The sequence below is a fragment of the Gymnoscopelus braueri genome (genome assembly GCF_963280865.1).
Source record: "Gymnoscopelus braueri genome assembly, chromosome: 10".
Classification (NCBI taxonomy): Eukaryota; Metazoa; Chordata; class Actinopteri; order Myctophiformes; family Myctophidae; genus Gymnoscopelus; species Gymnoscopelus braueri.
The window spans coordinates 19,855,491-19,877,793 of NC_137611.1; the positions used below are offsets into that span (position 1 = coordinate 19,855,491).

The following is a 22,303-nucleotide window of genomic DNA, read 5'->3' on the forward strand; positions in this document are numbered from 1 at the left end:
CCACTTTTGAATGGGAGATGTAAAACGCTGGCTCGTTGTCTGTTTCCATGCAAGCACATGATACCTGTATGTGTTTTTAACTATATGTTAACATATGAATATGAATATTTAGTTATATACAAAATATAGTATTTCTTTATTGCATTACCACTGGTTGCAGAGTCAGGTATTTTATTGTAACTGTATCTTTATGTATATTACATGGTAATACATTTGTAAATGTAAGTTAATCAATCAGAACTTTAGTAGTTTATCCGTAGTGAATTAGTCAGCCAAAGAATGAGAAAATCGGGAACACAGCAATCCATCCGCCTCCTTTTGTGTATATATAGGTACAAAACTCCTCATAAGTGGTCAGTGTTTGTAAGATGTTGCCTAATATTGACTCCTGCCTAATATTGACGCAATTTGTAGGATTGCGTCTCCATCTGTGTTTGCGCGTCTCTTTGATTGAATGTTTCTTCGAGGTGAATGACCGGCCTTCCAACGAGATTATGATGAAACGAGGGGTGTACTGTAATAGGTGTATAACGAGGGGTGATTATGATCATCTGGCAGTCCTCTGTCAGCACTTTATAGCAGTGGTTCTCAAACATCTTCAGGTCAAGGACCCCCAAATTGATACATATAACACATTATGCTGTGGAAACCCATTTGAAAAGATTTAATGCCGGCAGCCAAGAGAATATCTCATCAACTTCTAGCTGGTGAAATAATAGTGAAATTAGGCTGTTCCTCGTTTTGCAACAGGGACCCCTCTGGGACCTCCTCATGGACCCCTGGGGGTCCCCCGGACCCCACTTTGAGAACCACTGCTTTATAGTTTTAGGCAGAAGCGCAAGGATGCCAATGGCGTCTGACAGAATAGTGCGCTCTCTTAGAGTCAAGTAAGAGAGGATTGCTTTTCCCCTTGTCTCAATCCTCGTAGATTTACTGTAATATAGTATATATATTCCTTGTTATACACGTATACTCAGTGTTTCAGGGACTCTGCGTAAATTGTACGAAAGAGTTTCTGGTAGATGTATTTGCACAATGTCCACCTTTATTTCTTCCATTGTAAATGGATGTGTACTATAGCAGTAATATATGAGAGTTTACGTTCATAAGTATTAATGGTATCTAGGGACCACATATGTGTACTGCACAACGGCATAAATCATATGATAGTATGTGTACTATGTGACCAATGAATCCTATATTATGTGAGCTGTCTTCATGATGAGACCAGTTGTGATGGAGGGGAGCTGTCTCCCTGGATGTTTCATTGCAGTATAGGCACTTTAACAGAACCATACATAATAAAGTCTATAATAAAGTCTATTGAAGTCGACATGTGAGTCTGTGTCTTACATTGAAGCATACAGACACACCTTGACATATACATAGAGACAAGCTGATTGTATTACACTGACATATACATAGAGACAAGCTGATTGTATTACACTGACATATACATAGAGACAAGCTGATTGTATTACACTGACATACATACAGTACAGTAGTGACAATCTGATGTCTTCATTATACACTGTTTACACATAGAGACAAGCTTGTGTCTCTGTCTTACACTGCAACATAGAGACTACTAGCTCAGTGATATTCAACTGGCGGCCCGCAGGCCAAATCTTTCTTGCTGGCCCCTGGAACACATTCCATATTCCAATGTGAAAATGTATTTAACTAGCCTAATTATTATTGTATGGTTGGTTTTACAGGATGACCATTTTGATGTTTTTCAGAACCGTTATTAAAAAGCTCATTAATGGTTCATCAACCATTAACTGATAAGAATAAAATGTAGGCTACAATTTATGATGGAGGAATGTCCCTCACTCAGGGTTCCAAATTAAACCCACCAGTACTGCATTTGAGGTCAAAACACTGCTACAAGAACCCAAATGCGGGGTAAATGTAATATTTGTTGAGTAAGTAACCCATAAGAAATACACCTCACAACAAAACTAAAATTATGTCTACTTCTATTACTTTTCTACTTCTCACTACTTTCAGAATAATGTAGCTTTCAAGTAGTTCAGCGATGTCTTTTTATATAGGAAGCTATAGGTAGCTTGCCAAAAGCTACATTGTTACATTTCTGTGGCGCATCAACATACAAAAGCACAACAAATGAATTCTGAGTGCAGTTCATCCATCACAAACCATCCATTTGTAACTATTTCTGGGTCTTGAGTGGATGTTGTCCTTGTCCATTTTGCACCAAATAAAGAATTCACCTGGATTTTGTCAATCTTCCATCTTTTCCATCTTCGTCCACTTCAAACACATCATAAGAGCTTGTGCTCTTATCATCCGGTGCGGGGTGCTCAAATCAAATTAAAGCAAAAACCTTTCATTCATACGAACATGTAGACACTTCACCTTGCCAGCCTGCCTCCAAAAATATGCTTGCATGCCAATGACCCGTGCACAGAACACACTGACATACTGTATCTACTTCCTATTTCCTTATTATCAGAATCTAAGCCTGTGGACTACAGTATAAAGGAATGATCCTAGCAAACGCATTAATGCAGTATGAAGCCGGCCGTAAGTTACCATATTGGACATATATGTCCATTGTTGGTACCTATATAAGACACACAAAAAACAGTGAAACGGTTAAGCATTAACATTTTGTTCATTTCTGTTGTCACGGTCTTGTGGCCGCTGAATTCAAGTAATTTTACAATTGTAACCCCCTGCCTAATCTAGTTGAATACCCCTGGACTAGCTGGTGTCTCTGTTTTACACTGAAGCAGAGATAGAGACAAGCTTGTGTCTCTGTCTTATATTGAGGCATACATAAAGATACAAAAGCATACAGAAGAAAACTGATGTTTCTGGTTCTACAAATTACATTCTGCAGGAGGTTCCCTCAGCCTCCCCTCTAAACATTCTGTCATTAGCTTCAGACACACACACACACACACACACACACACACACACACACACACACACACACACACACACACACACACACACACACACACACACACACACACACAATTGCCTCTGCCTAATCATCCGAAAGGAGGCTTTGTTTGGCCCCCAGCTGTGTGTGTCTTCTTGTCCAATTGGCTGTGTTACTACATGCTCTCATCTTCTGTTGTCGCCTCTTGCTCCATCTTCTCATCTCAACACCTTTCCTCTCCTGTCCTCCTTTCCTATTTTTTCTTCCTCTTCCTTTCCTTTCCTTTCCTTTCCTTTCCTTTCCTTTCCTTTCCTTTCCTTTCCTTTCCTTTCCTCTCCTCTCCTCTCCTTTCCTTTCCTCTCCTTTCCTCTCCTCTCCTCTCCTCTCCTCTATCTACATGTGAAATGTAGATTATTTGCCTGCTGCAGTGCTGCTACAATGTGTGATACAGCTTCCAAAGCCAATTTAGTTGAAAGAGAGTTATCTCTGGAGGTTTTAAACAACGGCATTTCATACGATTTACATGGAAAGCATATCATCAAAATGATGAGATGTGAGTGGACTGAGAGGGAAGGCCAACGCTTTGATCTACTGTCTGTCACTGCCCTCTGTTGGTCACTGTCTGTCTTGACAATTTCGGAAAGCGATGATGAGGGGTGCTCTTTGAAATTAGTTTAGTGGACTAAACACTTTTTAAATATATTTAATATATATTATGTATAATGTATAATATATAGGCATAAACTTATACTTCAGATTTTTAAAACAGTGCCTCTACACAGTAAACTCATTAAGGCTCAATTTCTGTCTCAAAGTGGCCTACTAGTTTGAAGTCTTCTTTTCTTCCTATACAGTAGGTATAGGATATAAGCTAATAGGTTGTGAAACTAACTTTAATTGGTATTTTGGCTCAGAGGGATAACTTGGCCCTGATTCCATCAGGGAGATCCTAATAAGAGTCAATTAATTGGAATCAGCTAGATGCTGATTGATTGATTGATTGAATACTTTATTAACAGTTTGCAAAAAAAAGCACGGGCTGCTAAAAGGATTAAAACCCAAGAAAGCACTATGGCTTGTTTCCATTGGGGTCCATGTGTATTCAATTCATTGAAACATTTATTGACAGACAAATATACAATACTAGTAATCAAAAAGAAAAATATTTCTGGTGATAGGCTTGGAGAGTAAGGATTCACACTTTTTATGACTGTTGGTAGGGCATTCCACATTTTGGTGGCATAGCAGTAGAACAAATTTAACCCCTTGTTTGAGCCAAATCTGGGTTGAACGTGATTTGTGGAGCTCTCTCCGGTGTTGTGTTTGTGGACGTCTTTGACATTTTTGAAGTAGTTTGACAGGTACATTGGGTGTCTTTGTGGTGTAGTGTATCTTGTAGACCAGGCCCATTGCAAGTTGCTGTACTCTGTCCTCTACCCTGAGCCATCCCACCCCAAAGTGAGCAGCGGTTAGATTTGTTGTAGGTGTGAGGCCAAGCAGTAGCCTGACCAGTTTGTTTTGGAATGTCTGGAGCCTGGTTTGTAAGGCCTTTGTGGTGCTATGGTAGTGGTACCATGAGGCGCATGCATAGTAGTCGAAGTAAGATTGGATGAGTGCTCCTGCAGGGGTTCCGTTCACCTCCACCACCTGTTATCTCCCCTCCAGATAGGACTGCATGCCTTTTGGAGGTCCAGCATGATCATGCGTTCACCTCATGTTTGATGTAGTCGTTCAAATAGAGTAGGCATGTGTCAGTGGAATGGGATGTTCTGAAGCCAGATTGGAATTCAAATTCGTTTTTTTTTTAAGCAAGATACTTTTGAACCTGTTCATAAACAATTTTTTCCATAACTTTCAAGATAGAACTAAGAATAGATGTAGGGTGGTAGTTGCCGGGGTCAAATTTGCTTCCTTTTTTGTACAGAGGAGTTACTCTCGCTAGTTTGAAATCGCCATGATGGAGAGGTTTATCATGTGGGCAATGATTGGAGCAATGGAGGCGTTGGAGTCTCTGAGAAATTTCGAGGGGATATTGTCATGGCCAGTGGCCTTGTTTAGTTGCAGGGCGCTCAATTTTGTAAACACCTCATCAGTTGTCACCAACCATGGTGAGTTTAAAATCATGTCTAGTTGATGGCCTGTGAGCTATAGGAATTAGTATTTCATTTTTTTGGTGTCCATCCTCCTCCCTACCTTCAAGGACAAGATCAAGTGTGTGTGACCTCCACAGTCTCCTCCTAACACGTTAAGCCTACAAACACCGACCATCAAAAACTACACATACCCGCTTTCACTTGGGGGGTTGTTTTGCTTCCTGCCACGTAACGGCGCATGCGCAGACCACTCAGCTCTTCTAGTAGGCGACGTGTACCGGGTAGAACCTCAGATTGAAGCGTGTGTGTGTGTGTGTGATCTGATTGATTGATTGATTGATTTAACAGAAATAACACAGTAGCAGCAAACAGCAGAGCCATGGGGGGATCTCAGAGCGTGGAGATACCTGGAGGAGGTTCTGAAGGCTACCATGTTCTTAGGGTGAGTGAGTGTTGGGCATTCAGCAGACAGCGAGCTAGCAGTGTTGCCATGTCCGCTGATTATAAGCGAATTATGCTTCTGTGAAGTAGCTTTTCTTTTCTTTTTTTGTGCTTGTTTCTAAAGTGTACTTACTTATTTTAGGCTTGCTTCCAATGTTTTTAATTATTATTAAAACCAGTGGTTCTCAAATATTTTCATACAAATGTATTGTGCCACATTTGTGTTGATACTTTTTTTCCAAAAGAATATTCCAAATATTCCACATTTTTAATGGCAGAGATTTTGAAAATAGCAGATCTATGCGACGCGTTGTGAGCTTGTAGATTGGCTATTTTCAAATAGCCGATGATGCATAAGTTTAAAGTGCTCATGTGGCCTATTAGTTGCTTCTTTTGGGCTTGTTTTCCTAGACCTGGTTGCTTATATCTCTCACAAAATATGGCAATACTGCTAGCTAGCTTTAGCTCAGTCTGTTGACTACAGGCCTGGGATGATAATTTATTGACAGTATGTCTATAATATGTGACTGACTTAAGTTGGATGAGGATCACTCTTCTTAAATCCTGCAGGTTCACCCTTAATGTGATTCGTGTCACTGCGTTAATGCAACTCCCCCCCCACATACAGAGTGTGCTTTGTTTATGTTCTCTTCTTCTGCTTGGAGACTTTAAGCATCACCGCTGCTACTAATAGCCACTAGGCAGCTATGATATTACAGAAAGTTGACTTAAGGTGCCAAGGAAGCCAGACTTGTCATCGAGGGGGAAAAAAAAAATGACAGATTATACCTCCTCTACTACAAGTGACCAGTTTCAATATCCTAGCTCGTTTCTACAGTAGCTAACCGCTAGACCCCTTCCCCCTATTGTGTGCAGTGTTTTTAAGCCCAGGTGTGATATCACTTTTATTCCCTTAAGGCTATGTATGGGGTAGGCATTAGACAACTTGCAACTCTTGCAAGAACAGCCATGCAACCGAGCACTTGGCAGCAGCAACAACAACCAGCCATGCATAAAATACTGTAGCTCTGTAATACTGTAAGTTGTTTGATGTGTGTGTGCAGGTCCAGGAGAACTCACCGGGCCACCGGGCGGGTCTGGAACCTTTCTTTGACTTCATTGTCTCCATCAATAACACCAGACTGGTAAGTGCTGGCATTATAGGAAAAAAAATAAAGGTCATCATGCTGTGTGTACGTAACTCAAACTCAAAGTAGAGGTACGCCTGATGAATAAGCTCCAGCACTGCATTGTATTGATAATGCTTCCTTTTCAATACCTGTCCTCCAGGACAAGGATAATGACACCCTGAAGGACTTGCTGAAGGCCAGCGTGGAGAAGCCTGTCAAGATGCTGGTCTACTCCTCCAAGACCCTGGAGCTCAGAGAGTCCACCGTCACACCCAGCACCATGTGGGGAGGACAGGGCCTGCTCGGGGTCTCCATTCGCTTCTGCAGTTTTGAGGGAGCAAACGAGAATGTTTGGCACGTGCTGGTCAGTAGCCAAGACGTTTGTGGGTGTTTTTTTTTGGTACGGTATATAGGATAGAGAGACAAGAAAGAGGGCAGAGAGTGTTAGTGTTTTTGTGGACACACTAGCTGGTGTGTACCAGTAGCCAATAAGAGTGTGTGTTTTGGAGTGTCCAGGTGGAACACGGGTAAAGCCCTGCCCATCACCATGGACACTGGGGTTCGATTCCTCCATGATGCCTCCAGCGTGGCCGGGCGCTCCAACCAACACAATTGGCTGTGTTTGTGAGTGGGAAGCCGGCAGGGCTCCTCTCGAATTAGGAGGGATAGCGCGTTCCTCCGCATGCGTTAAGCCCGCCTGGTGAAACTCCTCACTGTCGGGTGAAAAGAAGTGCCTGGTGACTCCTTAGGTGTGATTGTCAACACCCTCCCCAAGACCAACAGTAAGGGTCAGCAGCCAGTGACAGGGACAATAAACATGGGGGGAAATTGGCCAGCACTTAATTGGGGAGAAATAGAGGAGGGGAGAAAAAAGTGATCACAAAATTAAGTGTATTTGATATATCCTGTCAGACTGTTTTATCATAAGTGTATAAGTAGCCTTGGGAACCAATGTTTGCCAAGTCATGTGGCCCCTAGGTCAGGAGCCTGTTTCCTTAACATGAGGCAGCAGCATAATGTACGCCCCCTGGGCATGACACTAGTATGTTGCAGGGACTTGGTCCCAATCCAACCCTTAATGCTGCATTGGGTACCATTTTTTTGTTTTCATAGTTACTGATATGAGACGGCCAGGGATTGAACTCCGACCTCCCAGTCTGAGGGCGAGCACTCTAACTCACAAGGCCACTGAGATGTTTTTGTGTGTTAGTTATTTTTGAATAGTTTGTGTGTGTTGCTTCTTTCCTCATATTTCTTCTTGTCATCTCACAGGAAGTGGAGCCAAATTCTCCAGCAGCCCTGGCTGGTTTGCGACCGCACACGGATTACATCATAGGAGCTGACACGGTAATGAATGAGGTATGTTGGATAGTGTCGTTATGAATGAGGCATGTTTGACAGTGTCGTTATGAATGAGGCATGTTGGACAGTGTTGTTAAGACTAAGGCATGTTGGACAGTGCTTTTATCAATGAGGTATGTTGGGTAGTGTCGTTATGAATGAGGCATGTTGGACAGTGCTTTTCTTTTATCAATGAAAGTATGTTGAACAGTGTTATGAATGAGGCATGTTGGACAGTGCTTTTATCAATGAGGTATGTTGGACACTATCCAACATACCTTGTTGATAAAAGCACTGTCCAATGGACAGTGTTGCTATCAATGAGGTATGTTGGACAGTGTTATGAATGAGGCATGTTGGACAGTGTTATGAATGAGGCATGTTGGACAGTGTTATGAATGAGGCATGTTGGACATTGTTATGAATGAGGCATGTTGGACAGTGTTATGAATGAGGCATGTTGGACAGTGTTATGAATGAGGCATGTTGGACATTGTTATGAATGAGGCATGTTGGACAGTGTTATGAATGAGGTATGTTGGACAGTGTTATGAATGAGGCATGTTGGACATTGTTATGAATGAGGCATGTTGGACAGTGTTATGAATGAGGCATGTTGGACATTGTTATGAATGAGGCATGTTGGACAGTGTTATGAATGAGGCATGTTGGACAGTGTTATGAATGAGGCATGTTGGACAGTGTTATGAATGAGGCATGTTGGACAGTGTTATGAATGTGGTATGTTGGACACAATGTTATGAATGAGGCATATTTAACTGTGTTATGAATGAGGTATGATGGACAGTGCTTTTATCAATGAGCTATGTTGGACAGTGTTATGAATGAGGTATGTTGGGCAGTGTCGTTATGAATTAAGCATGTTGGACAGTGTTATGAATGAGGCATATTGAACAGTGTTGTTATGAATGAATGAGGTATGTTGGACAGTGCTTTGGTGCACTCACTGCCCACTCACTGTAATGACCTACTGCAGTTGGTGCCTTAAACCTTTGTTACAGTAAGGTGATAATTTGCTTTAATTGTTGGAGTTGTATTATTATTTTTAAACATCCTGTTCCGCTCTCTGTCTTCATCTTTCTCTCTGTAGTCAGAAGACCTGTTCTCTCTGATAGAGACCCACGAGGGGAAGGGGTTGAAACTCTATGTGTACAACACTGACACAGATAACTGTAGAGAGGTGGTCATCACACCAAACAGTGCCTGGGGAGGAGAGGGCAGGTAATACGCACACACACTTGTACAATTACACAGTACCTGTTGTTTGTCATCTGTCAATCTGGCAGTAGAGCTTAACCTGCAGAGCCTCGTTCTGGGTGGCAGGTGTAACACATGCTCTCTTCAATTGATGCACACACACACACACACACACACACACACACACACACACACACACACACACACACACACACACACACACACAAACAAACGTACTTGTTGTGTACACACTAATCCACATACATGCATGCATGCATCATTGCATTTTAACTGATGTCATTAGCTACACACACACACACACACACTCCACTTTCTCTAATATAGGATACAGGTGCAAATGTCCAAGCCATAGTCTTTCTTTACTCTTATGCAAGCACAGGATTCAGCCTGAAATTGTCTAAACATGGTCATGGCAGTATTCCTCAACAGTCTTTTTCTTCCCTGTGCTGCAGCCTGGGTTGTGGAATCGGGTACGGGTACCTCCACAGGATCCCCACGCGGCCGTTCGAAGAGGGCAAGAAGATCAGTTTCCCTGCAAACGTTCCCAGCGAGCCCGGCAGTCCACTGAAAGATGGCTTCACTGAGGTCAGACTGCATCTACATGATTTACATTACGATACTCCAGCAGGACTTATGGCTGTATCTAAGTGTCAAGCATATTTTAAGCTTGTTTTTAAAGTAGCGTTACAGTAATTGAACAAATGTGTGTCTTGGGCACATCTCCATCTGTCAATAACGCATATGTAGGACTCCAAATTTGGGCAAGGTTTCAGCGTGATTAGAGTCCCATTGACTTCCATTATAAAATTAAAAGTTCAATATTTCAAAAAGTGTAAAATATGAAAGAATGTACTCCTGTAGCTACTGGCAGCATGCATACAAAGTTTAGCACTGATCGTATCGGTCCAGCAGTTTGCGAGACTAGCTCCGTGCACACAAAAAGACACGGTCACACTGACAGGCACAGCGTAAAAAGTTGGCTAGAGTATCAACTTGATTTAATTGATCTGAGATGTATTCCTGTAACGTAGCGGGGAATGTTTTCATCCATCATCCACGGCAGTTGATTAATTCCAACATTCACCTGTCACTTGGTATCTGGCCATATATATATGTACTTGATTAATTGAGGTTTGTCTGGCGGAGTGGCACGTAAAGGTCAACAAACCAACCAGTCTTGTGTAAATGTTTATGGGCAATTGGACAGTGGCCAACGTGTCCCACCCTAATGTCCAATAGTATTCATTAATATGCTGTAACCTCATGGCAACATTTAGACTTTCATTGTTAGGTTTTCTGTTAAAAGAGAAGAATGTTATATAACATGTTTGAATAAACTTACCCATACCTGTTCAGTGGCAGATTTTTTTTTTTTCTCTATACGGTCTCTCCTCCCACTCCTCTCCTCACTTCATCTTCACTCCGTCCCTCAGGTGCAGCTTTCGGCTGTGACTCCCTCCCCCATCTTAGCGTCCGTCCCCTCTGGGCTAGAGGAGTCCCTCTCTGCCCTGTCAGTCAGCAGCACAGCCCCGCCCACCGTGCCCAGTGAGCTTCACACAGGTGCACACTCTCTCTCTCTCTCTCTCTTTGTTCTCTTTACATGTCTATGTAAAAAGAATTGTTCAATTATCTTTTTAGGGTCACTTAAAGGTCGGGTAAGTGATATCTTTTGTGTTTTTTTATTCTGATAGTGATCATTACTACAGAGCGTTTGTTCGGTCACGGGGGTCTCTCCAGCTCTTTAGTAAACAGAATATAGTCCATTTTCAGGTAGGTGACAACATTTAAGCCAATCAGGAGCGTGCACTGAAAATACATTTTCTGTTTAATAAAGAGCTGGAGAGACATGGGAGACTCCTTTTACTGAACAAACACTCTATAGCAATGAGTACTATCAGAACATGCAAAACTGCAGGCTTAGCCGTACACTGTGTCTCTAGCCCAGAGTCACTGATAGATCATGATTTCCCAAAGCTCAATAAATACGACACATGGAAAAACAACTTGCAGATAACGGATTAGAATTATGGACGGAGTGTCCGTACTTGATATAAATGGGCCTTAAGTCTCCGCACCAACTGACATAAGGTCACTCACTCTTCTCATCTCTCTTTGTGGCCTCATCTCTTGCACTTTTCTACTCTTGTTACTCTTACTCCTCTTGCACACGCACGCACATTCTCTCTCTCTGGATGAAAGCACACAATTGTAATATGAATTCAGAATCTGCTTGTTGTTGTAACCCAATAACTACAGCTCATTAAGCACATATTTAGCATTTTCCAATTCTCATGATCTCATTAATCGCACCGTTGCTTTGTAGATTCTGACTTAATACATCATTTTGTTTTCTCTCTCTCTCTTTCTCAGGTCTACCCACAGTTCCATTGTTACCCAACCCCCTCGCTCCACTCAACCCTGCTGCCGCCAACTTCACTCCTGCCACAACGCTACCAGGTTGTGTGATTGTTTCATCAACACGTCCATCACAGTGTCTATGGCCCAAACATTGACATGTAGTTCCTACAGTTAGTTCCGTCCTCTCCGCCAATGCTTCCTAGCATGGTGCTGCCAGTCGACATGACGTTGTGTTTTTGTGCTCGTAGGTCTGCTGCCGTTCCCGGCCGGCCTGCCCCTTCTCCCCAACCTCAACCTGTCAGCACTACCGGACCTCAGTGGCGTGTCGTTAGCGGCCCTCAGGGGCCTGCCGCCACCGGCAGGACTCGCAGGTAGATGGTCTGTCTGCATGGGTTAAAGTTCTCAGTCGCCACGACTGATTTCAGTCATTTGGATTCGATAGAAGCCAGCATGTCTTCTATGGAACCATGTTTCTCAGCGAAAATAGCCTACCTGCAAGAAAATATTTCCGGTTATTATTTTATGATTAGAGTATTTGAAGTGGTCAAACTGCAATATGTTCGGATATTTCATAAAAGCAAAGGTTAAAGCCTCAATCTGTGATTTCTTCACCTGTATTCCTGGCAGTATGTCAAACAGCAGGAACAATACTATTAAAACATCATAATTTTACATATCGTGAGTGTGTTAATTGTTTAGGAAACAGCGCTGGTGTGTCGGGGCTCCTTTCACACTGATGCACAAATCGCACATTAGGACTTGGCTATGCAAAATCTTTCTGTCGTGAGATTTTATTTTGCTTTAATCCATGTGTCTGTCTGTCTCCCTCTTCTCTTCACACTATTTATCATTCACTTGTGGTTCTCTCTCTCTCTGCAGCGTTTCCTCCTCTGGCTGCTCTCCCACCCCTAAACTTACCTGGTCTGGGCCCCCTGCCCCCTCTGCTGCCCTCCGCCCTGTCCTCCCTGCCTCCTCTCCTGCCCCAGGGAGTGGTACCACTGTTGCCCCCCTCGGCGGTCACCCTTCCCGGGGCCTTCACCACCACCCCTGAGGTCCTGCCTACAGCCGTTACAGCGCCTTCTGCCGCGGAGCCTGCACCCGTCGCCACGGAAAGCATCACCACGGAAGCGCAGCCGCCCACGGAAACGCCGTTGACCACGACGGAATCGTCGTAACGTAGGAATGGAGCGACGTGCTTATCGTTCGACCAAAACACACACTCACATACACACAGAGTGGTTACACTCTCTTTCCCTGTCAGTCACTTTCTTTCTGTTTTGTTTTGTTTGTTTCTCTATTTATTTCACCAAGGGGGTGGACAGCATGTTTGCAGATGTACGGAACATGTCAGCACGTCCAAGTGGCGGTTTGGGAGGATTTGCGTGGGGCTATGAAGGAAGCATGGATGAATGGATAGTTAGAACCAGTGGTGGAAAAGAAATATCATTAATAGTGAAAATAGCATATCTACAAGCTCACAACGCATCGTGATGCATTGTGAGCTTGTAGATGGGCTATTTTCACTATATTGTACTTTCCCCTTCCTCAAATGTAGTGAAGTCAAAAGTACAACAAAAAGTTGTCTTTGAATTGTTATAAGTGTCCAAAAATACAATTCTCAAGTAAAGTACAGATACAAAAAAAATGTACTTACTGTTACTGTCCACCACTGGTTAAAACAGCGGACAAATGGAAATTAGCCCTTTCTGTGTCATCCAGTGTGAATCTAAAGCAGACATTGTTGGGCTCAGTGTCTGCTTACCAACTCTGCAGATACTGTTAGGATTTCATTTCTGTTTATGCGCTTTTTCTTTTGTCCATCGCTTTTTTTATATACTACATATATATATATATAAAGGTTATATATAATATCCCTATTAGATTCTATTTTTTATTCCATCATGTTTCTTTTTTTCTGTTGAATTGATTTTCCTGAATGAATCAGCATTATTTTGCACCGCATCATATTTAGAAACTATTAGGCATAATTGTCCCCTTTGTATGTCTGTACAGTGTGCACAACTCTTAAAATATCGTCTGTGACCAATCCCCTCTGAAGATTGTGACTGCTACGCGGTCATGCTGGTAGAAGGGACAGGAGGTTACGGTTGGGTGAACTACTGAATGGATTATGGTCGGTATTGGGTGTGTGTGTGTGGTGGGGGTTAGGTATGGCTTCATATGGGTGTGTGTGGAGTTGCTAAGAAGTACTTGGTCCCTCCTTGCATGGCCCTGAGTGACAAGTGGAAAGCAGAGCTGCAGTGACGCCGCATATCCACCAGGTGTCACTGTGACGATTTTGTGAACACCATGTTATGTACAGTGCGAGCAATAAAGCCAATGGAATTTTACATGATGCATCATGTTTGTGTCAGTTCTTTCTGATATTTTTCACACTTTAATTCATCTTTATTTAAAACTATTTATAATAATACATAGCCTTGCTTAGAAGCAGGAGGCGAGCTTTCGGTCTTGAAAATGAAACGAATGCAGAAGTAATAAACGCTGCATGCTTCTACTGTCAATGATACTGATACACTTCTTACAAGTTCAAACTTCAAACAGCTCATATACATAATGGGTCAGTGACAAAATGAGGTTGGCGAGATGACTGTGGAAGTCTTTTAAAATCTTATTTTAAAGTCATGTGTCAGGTTTGTTGAAATGAAATTGTTTAGTCATGTTGGTTTCATTTCATTTGAAAAGACATTTGAACCATTTTTGCAATGAAAATCACAGCATGCGCCTGAGACTGTCAAATGGTGTAACCACAAAAATGAGAAATATTGAATATTCTATCTACTTGAAGTGAATGAAAGTGTTCTATTACCATTTTATTTTAAAATATCAAATGAAAATAGATTTTATTAGCATTATCTCTAGATTTATTTAGTTTTTTAGATAGCTCTTTTTGTTAAATTGAGTGGGATAATGCTGAGAAAACTATTTTCTAAATCAGCATTGACAAATGATGTAAATAATTTTAATACACTGAAATAGAGTGTTGTTTTATTACACGTGGAAAAATACATGGTCAGTAATCTCAGTATCATGTCAGTTTAGATTGAACAGAGTAGCACTGCCCTTTAGTGTCTCCATAATGAATCAGCTCCATGTGGAAGCGTTAGATTAGCCAAATTCCAGTGGTGTAAAGTAACTGAAATGTAGTGGAAGTAAAAGTACTGAAAATTGGACATACTCAAGTAAAAAATACCTCAAAATTGTGCTTTAGTAAATGTACTTAGAGAGGTAAATATTATACTTTTACTCCACTACAATTATTTGACAACTTTGTAGATTTTTATTATTATTACAGAAATACATTAACCACATCAGCTATATACATTTCGGCCATTTGAAAATAGCCGATCTACAAGCTCTTGTAGATCTGCTATTTTCAAAAGATTTGTATACATTTGAAAACTTGTGAAATGGGACATTCTGCATAATGAGTACTTTCTACTTTTGGTACTTTAAGTACATTTTGATACCAATACTTTTGTACTTTTACTAAAGTGAATTTAGAATTCCGGACTTATGTATCAGAGTATTTCTACATTGCAGTATTGATACTTTTATTGATTGAATACTTTATTTAGAAAGACATGGTAAAAGTACCTAAGTAAAACATTTGAGTACTTTTTGCACCACTGCCAAATTCCAATATTCCAACTTCCACACTGACCCTGTCATCATATGATTGCAAAAAAAATAGCAGATCGGCTATAAAAAAATGTTTTGCCTCTTTCTTATAAAATTTGACAATTTGGCCAATGTTTGAACAGCGTTAGTAACTATAACCTATAATGAGATAATATTCTGGTTATACTTCTTTTGTTTTAACAGATGAAGAAGCCCTGCAATTGCCAGGGCGACCAAAAATTATTTTGAAATAAAATACTTCAATCAAACAATCATAAACCTAACACTGCAACTGAAACCATACCAATGTATTGACATAGCACCTTTGGTCACGTTCTACAAAAAAAGAAGACGAAAAAATAACATGCACACTCTGCTGACAGTAAATAAAATAAAACATGGAATCCTGCGTTTAAATAAATACTACAATGAAACGCTACAGATAAAATAATACGTTTAAATTACATGAGTTTCTCACGGGCGCTTTGCATGATGGGAAAAAACAAATGGTTGCCAGAGCTTCGTTTATTGGCTGAGCTCGATCACTTGTCATTGGAGGGTACCGCCCATAGAGTACCCCGCTTATATATATCTATGCCACGCTTTGTCCCTGCATCCTCAGTTATGAGCAGCGTTGCCATGTCGGTTTATTATAAGCGACTTTGGGCTTCTTTTTCTGTGAAGTTGCTTGTAAATATTGGTAGTGGGTTGCGTTTATTTGGGGGCTTGTAAAGTGTACTTGCTTATTTAGGCGTACTTCCACAGAATGTGCCTGAAAATGTCAAATGGTGTAACCTAACCACAAACATTTGAAATATTGAATATTTTATCCACTTGAAGCATACCTGGCAACTTCATTTTATGTATGGTCCAGTATATTATTAATTCATATCAGTCACTGTATTCCAGTGGGGCAAGGCAACCTACTGTAAGTCTTAAACAAAATATATAAAATATAACCCTAACCCTCAACAGTGGGATAAAATCAATATGGTAACATCTTATGCAAATGAGCCATGCGGTCGAATGTAAACAAATCACTAGTGCAGTCTGGATCTTTCATGACCATCATGGATGAACTTCAACCTGGTGTTTGCACTTTCTCCATTTTTGACCCCTTCATTCATCTACATTAATGTTCGGATTTCAAATATAAAGTGTTTGACCCTGGGAGGGTGGAAGTTGAAACTGTGACTTCTGTTTCTGAAGCAGGTGCTCTATCCATAGCTCAGTTGGAAAAGCTCTTGACTTCAGACCACAAGATCATGGAATCGAATCCTAGCACAGGTACCTCGACATCTGAGCAATCTGGCTTCCATTGGTCTACTATCTCTTTTCGCCTTTATCATAAAGGTTGCTGGACAATATATAGAGGATGAAATGCATAATGTATTAAATAATATAAAGGTAATATCAAATACATTGTAAAAAATTAGAGACATGACGCTTTATTAGCAAGACAGTCTTTTATTATATTATTCCTCATTGTGCTGGTTTCCCCTGAAACCCCTTTACTGTCTGTTACAGAGTAGAAATGCGTTGCAGCGTTAGAATCTCTGTTGATGATGTGGCCATAGCTGAATGGTTAAAGAGCCCGCCGGACAAGTCTGGAACCATAGGTTCGATCCCGGGCCACAGCAATTATGTCAAAGTGGCCCTGAACAAGACACTTAAAAGAATAGTTCACCCTAAAAATTCTTAATTTCTATCAATTATACACTCCATGAAGCCTTGAATTCATGGATTTTTTTTTGTTTTTGACACATTCCTGAGCACAGGTTGGATCGGCGGTGCCACGTAGGTGTGAGGGTAGCGTAGCAGCCAGAACCTCTAGTCTAGTAGAACATAATCACGATTCAAAGAACCACTTTTAGAACTATTTAGCACCATTTTTGTTTAGTGTGACATGTGATCTACAGCCTGTAGATCATGTGTTTAGACTACAGGTAAACACATTTGAACAAGTTGATGATCAAGTGACAGCTTCTGTAACCTTGAAGTGAAGGAAAGTGTTCTATTTTATTTTAAAATATCAAAGGTAAATAGATTTTATTAGCATTATCTCTAGATTATTATTATTATTATTATTATTATTTTTAGAGGTTTTTGTTACATTGAGTGGGACATAATGCTGAGAACCTCTTTTCTAAATAATCAGCATTGACAAATCATGTAAATGTAAAAAAAAACAGTTTAATTCACTGCAATAGAGTATTGTGTCTTATTATTCCAGTTTTCCTGTATATTATATTCTTAGGAAAAATACATGGTCAGTATCATGTCAGTTTAGGTTTAAAACAAGAACATTTTGTTTCGATCGAACAGAGTAACACTGCCCTCTAGTGTCTCCATAATGAATCGGCTCCATGTGGAAGCGTTAGATTAGCCAAATTCCAGTGGTGTAAAACAATAATTGTTTTGTTTGTTGTTTTAAATTACTCAAGAACTGTACTTAAGTACAATTTTGAGGTATTTTTTACTTTACTTGAGTATGTCCAATTTTCTGTATTTTTACTTCCACTACGTTTCAGAGGAAAATATTATACTTTTACACTTTTACTCCACTACAATTATTTGACAACTTTAGTTACTTTGTAGATTTTGATTATTATTACAAAAACATACATTAACCACCTCAGCCCTATATGCATTTCGGCCATTTGAAAATAGCCGATCTACAATCTCAATACATTGCATCTGCAAGGATCTGCTAGGATGCATTATGGTCTATTGTGTGACCTGCTGTAGGTTAAGCAACGTGCGCGTGACGTCTTTAAAAGAGTGTCCCACCAAAGATGAAATCACCACCACTGTTACACACCCCATGAAGCCTTGAATTCATGGAGATTTTGTTGTTTTTGTCGCATTCCTAAACCAATAATTTGATGACTGGTGGAGACTCAATGAGTAGGAGGAGAAACCCTACTGAGTCTCCTGCTAATAATCGATGACACGGTCATCAAATCATTGCTAAAATAGCTACTTTCAAATGTTTTGCCTCTTCCTTATACTAATTTGGCCAATATTTGACCAATTTTATTGGCTATCATCATGTATCCATTCTTTTGAAATTTCTTTTTACAAATGAGGAAGCCCCGCCGTGAGGCAGGGCATCAAAAAATTAGTTGATACTCATAATGGTCCTCCCCACGGAAATCTTTAGTAAAAGGCGAAAGATTTATACGATCTGAAGAGAACCAAGAGTGTACTACTGAACGTCATAACTGGAGCCAAACCAATGTATTGACAAAGCACCTTTGGTCACGTTCTGCAAAAAAGGGGGGGGAAAAACTTTGAATTTTAACACGCACACTCTACTGACAGTAAATAAAATAACACATGGAACTCTGCGTTTAAAACATACACTACAACAAAACGCTACAGATACAATAATACGTTCAAATTAGTTTCTCACAAGCGCTTTGAATGATGGGAAAAAGCATGTAGTCGCCTAGAGCTTGATTTATTGGCTGAGCACGATCACGTGTCATTGAAGGGTACCGCCCATAGAGTTATAGTACCGCCCAGACCCTATGCCCAGACCCAAGAGAGAATACTCTAGTAGTAAAATTACCTAAACATTGTACTTAAGTACAGTACTTGAATACATGTACTTTCTGCATAATTAGTACTTTTGCTTTTGGCACTTGAAGTACATTTTGATGCAAATACTTTTGTACTTTTTATCAAGTACATTTTTAATACCGGACTTTTACTTGTAACAGAATTTTAACATCGTGTTATTGATACTTTTACTTAAGAAAAAAAAAATGAGTTCCTTCCATCACTGATCACAGGTGAAGGCATATTATTGGTTGAAATTGGATAGTAGCCGATGTAATAAGGTTTTTATTTATTTTTTGGGGCCTTTTCTGCCTTTATTGATATAGTAGGCCTACTAGTGGAGATTGACAGTAAACGGGGAGAGAGAGACGGGGAGTGACACGCAGCAAAGGTCGTCGGGATCGGGATTCAAACCCGACCGCTAGGCCAGCGGACGTCCATCAGTGATCAATTCATATTAATAGACAAAAATTATAGGCACTGTAAATAAGAGCCCACTACTCCTAATAGGATGGGTAAATACATGTAGAAGAATTCACATTTCACATTATGTGCAAATGTAGCCTACAGTGACCAAAAATACCCTAAAGGAGTGGGACTATGTATTAATTATTATTACACACATAGTTTGCCTAGGCTGGTAAGTTGTTTTCTTTTAATGATTCTCAGTTAACAATGGTGTGTGTTATCAACGCCAGGTGAAAGATAAATAATAGTTAACTTTTGTGTAGTCTATTTGTATTCTGCTAAATAAGACTATTAAAAATATGGAGACCAAGCCCAAGTAAGCCTGGTGAAAAATGTCACCTGTAGAAACTCTGTCTACATCCTAAACTGCTCATTACATACGTTGACAAATATTTGGTATGGATACACGTTGCCCTAAACATTGTGGGCACCTCAATGTTAATTGGCTGCTATAGTATACAAGATTTGCACATTTGAACGATGTTCAAATTTGAACATCATCAAACCTAAAATTACCCCTCAACTTCTGGTTTTATGCCCAAAATCCACAGCTTGTAGCAATTGCATTATTATTAGACCTTAAATGTCATTAAAATGAATATATGTATTTGGCCCCCCATTTATAAAATAAAAGCAAATATAAAATAAAATGGTTTCCAGAGTTATCAGGTGCCCACTTTTCCTGATACCTTTAAAACTACTTTGAATTAACTTATTTAGCATAAAACCATTACAGCAGCAAAAACAAGTAAGCTAAACATTAGATATACAATAGACCAATTATTTGTTTACCAACATTGAGAGTGGACGCACAGGTGACTAAATTCCCAACATATTTTTCGGGGTGCGCTGGTTTCAGTTCATTCAACCTCCTCTTGTGTGTTGGCTAGAAATAGAACTATTTCAAAGTACTGCAAAAATATTTGTTTTCCTGGAGTACGTAATGGGCTCCTAATACGACTGTCATTTATGTCAGGATAAAATAATTTGTTAACTTGTTTGAGAAAAAAAAGATACTGCCATGTAAAATTAAAAGTTCAATTAATTAAAAAGACTTGTAGTAACTGATCACCCGTTCTTAAAACCTATACAGGAAAATATTCACTAGCTTGGATGGAGGTGGTTCATTCTTCCTAATGCTTATTCCGATCTTGCATTTAAAGAGTCCATTTCAAAATTATCCTTTAATGTCTGCTAAATTGTACTGAACTTTCCAACAATTACCCCCCCTGCCAAAAAATTATAAATAAAATGAAGACCACATTATGTTGCCATACTCATCCTGCAGAGTACCAAATAAGTAAATATGAACCACACCTCTGTGGGTAGGGACTTGTAAGGCAATCTTTATTGCATGTGAATGACATGACCTGGCATCACTCCTCCTTGGTGATGTGAGCTGACATATCCAAGCTCAGTGATGGCTGCATTTCAACCTGTCCACATTATTGTGATCAGCAGTGGCTGCCCCATCTCTTCTTGTAGGCATGTTACTAGCATCCACAGGTAGCTTGCTTCACATTGCACTACCATCAGTCATCTTAACATGGGAACAGTATGACTCGTCCACAGGTCTTTCCTTCCTCTTGATTGGACCATCATGTTCTTGAAACAAGACCTAAGCTCAGCTTAATTTGTCCTCTCAATTTGGCTCACACAAAGAGAGCAGTTAAGACTTCATGCTTGTAGTGTCAGCAGACCAGATTATAGAGGGGAGAGATAACTACCATTTTCTATTAGCTTCTCTTATCTCACCAGTGAACAATCCCGCTCTACCCCGCAACATTCATCAGTTACGTTCCAGGTTGCCTACATGTGGGAGGGTATTGAATGCCACAACATAGCTTAGATAAGCAAGATATACCACACACACACACAGAACTCATTTTAAAACATTCACTTGATGTCTGGCTGCAGTCTATCATGTTGCAATGTACTGTAGGGAAAATGTACTTTGCTTCCTGGACCTTGCATGGACAGGCACCGCAAATCCTCTTCTTTTTAGCATTTAACAAACATAACAGGGGTTCTGCTCCATACAGTCTACTAAACTTGTATGACAGCAAACGGAGATCTGCTTGAACACTGACGCTAGAATTAGTCAAATCACTTTCAGACGGCACAATGTACATTTGCAGAGAGCGAATCGCTTGATCTCAACATACAGATCAAGTATACATACATATCCCAGGGCAGACCATTCACTCTGTACAAACTAAAAGCCACGTCTATAGCAGCAAAAATAACAGCTTTCAGGAGAACAAATAAAACAAGCGACAGAGGCGTTGGGAAGCAAAGGGGATAAAATTCATTATTGTATAACTGCGAGCCAATGTTTGCTTCTGCACATGAAATGTACACTAGAAGATTCCCACATCCCGTACAAATAATGGTACTGTAACAATACAAACAGTTTTGTGTGGGTTACAGTAACAGTTGATCCTTCACATAATGTTCATAGTTACTAAGACGGTCAGTGAGGAAAAAAAAACAAATAACCCTCGATTTACTCGATGGCATGGTAAATAATATATCAGCTCTGACACAAAAGGCCATGCTCGCAAAACTGACAGAATCAGACACCTGGTATCTGAACAACAAAAACTGATTTAAGACAAGGTTCTCAGATCTACCTTCCAGAATAGATCCCTGGAGTTGATCAGAATTAACTGAACTCAATATAATGCTAATCATCCATAACTTAAAACTTCCTATAGTACTCTGTGCCTCTTCAAAAAGAACAGATGAGCATGGTCTTGATTCTGAAGTGCAATTCAGTCCCAGAAGCCTCATTCTGGGTTAGTTTCTTTATTAAGTAATGTCAGAACTTAACTGCCCATCCTCTAGCCCCGTGTCTCGTGTTGTACAGTCTATTTAATTACATGACACTGTCATTTTTGTGGCAAGTTACAAGTGTTATGAGGACTTCAAGGAATACTCCACTGTCAAGTTTGTGGATGTTTAGTTAATTTGACATTAACTGTATATCAATGCACAAACCATTTGAATGCATGCGAGACCAGCTGAGAAAATGCTAATGTTCTGTCCCATTCTGAACATAGCGCTTTGCTTTTTGATCCCACAATACCCAGAATGCACTGCTGAGGCTTGGT

The 22,303-nt window shown here is 40.3% G+C and overlaps 1 protein-coding gene across 2 annotated transcripts; it reads left to right on the top strand.

Annotated features, from left to right (window-relative positions):
• Window positions 1–5,268: 5,268 nt before the first annotated feature.
• gorasp2 (golgi reassembly stacking protein 2) lies at window positions 5,269–13,874 on the top strand. 2 transcript variants are annotated; one of them, XM_080440357.1, is made up of 10 exons: window positions 5,269–5,449; window positions 6,513–6,593; window positions 6,739–6,942; window positions 7,851–7,937; window positions 9,031–9,161; window positions 9,611–9,743; window positions 10,592–10,718; window positions 11,529–11,615; window positions 11,765–11,887; window positions 12,396–13,874. In XM_080440357.1, the coding sequence occupies exons 1-10, from the start codon at window positions 5,387–5,389 to the stop codon at window positions 12,689–12,691; spliced, it is 1,332 nt and encodes a 443-aa protein (XP_080296483.1). In that variant the 5' UTR covers window positions 5,269–5,386; the 3' UTR covers window positions 12,692–13,874. The 2 variants fall into 2 exon arrangements, with proteins under 2 accessions (XP_080296483.1, XP_080296484.1); XM_080440358.1 differs by having other exon boundaries at window positions 10,592–10,703.
• The last annotated feature ends 8,429 nt before the right edge of the window (window positions 13,875–22,303 follow it).

Bases quoted from the DNA above. Each gene is read 5' to 3' on its own strand.
- gorasp2 (XM_080440357.1), top strand. From the start codon at position 5,387: ATGGGGGGATCTCAGAGCGTGGAGATACCTGGAGGAGGTTCTGAAGGC. The intron at 7,938-9,030 runs GTATGTTGGATA...TTCTCTCTGTAG, and splicing joins CTGACACGGTAATGAATGAG to TCAGAAGACCTGTTCTCTCT. The intron at 10,719-11,528 runs GTGCACACTCTC...TCTCTTTCTCAG, and splicing joins GCCCAGTGAGCTTCACACAG to GTCTACCCACAGTTCCATTG.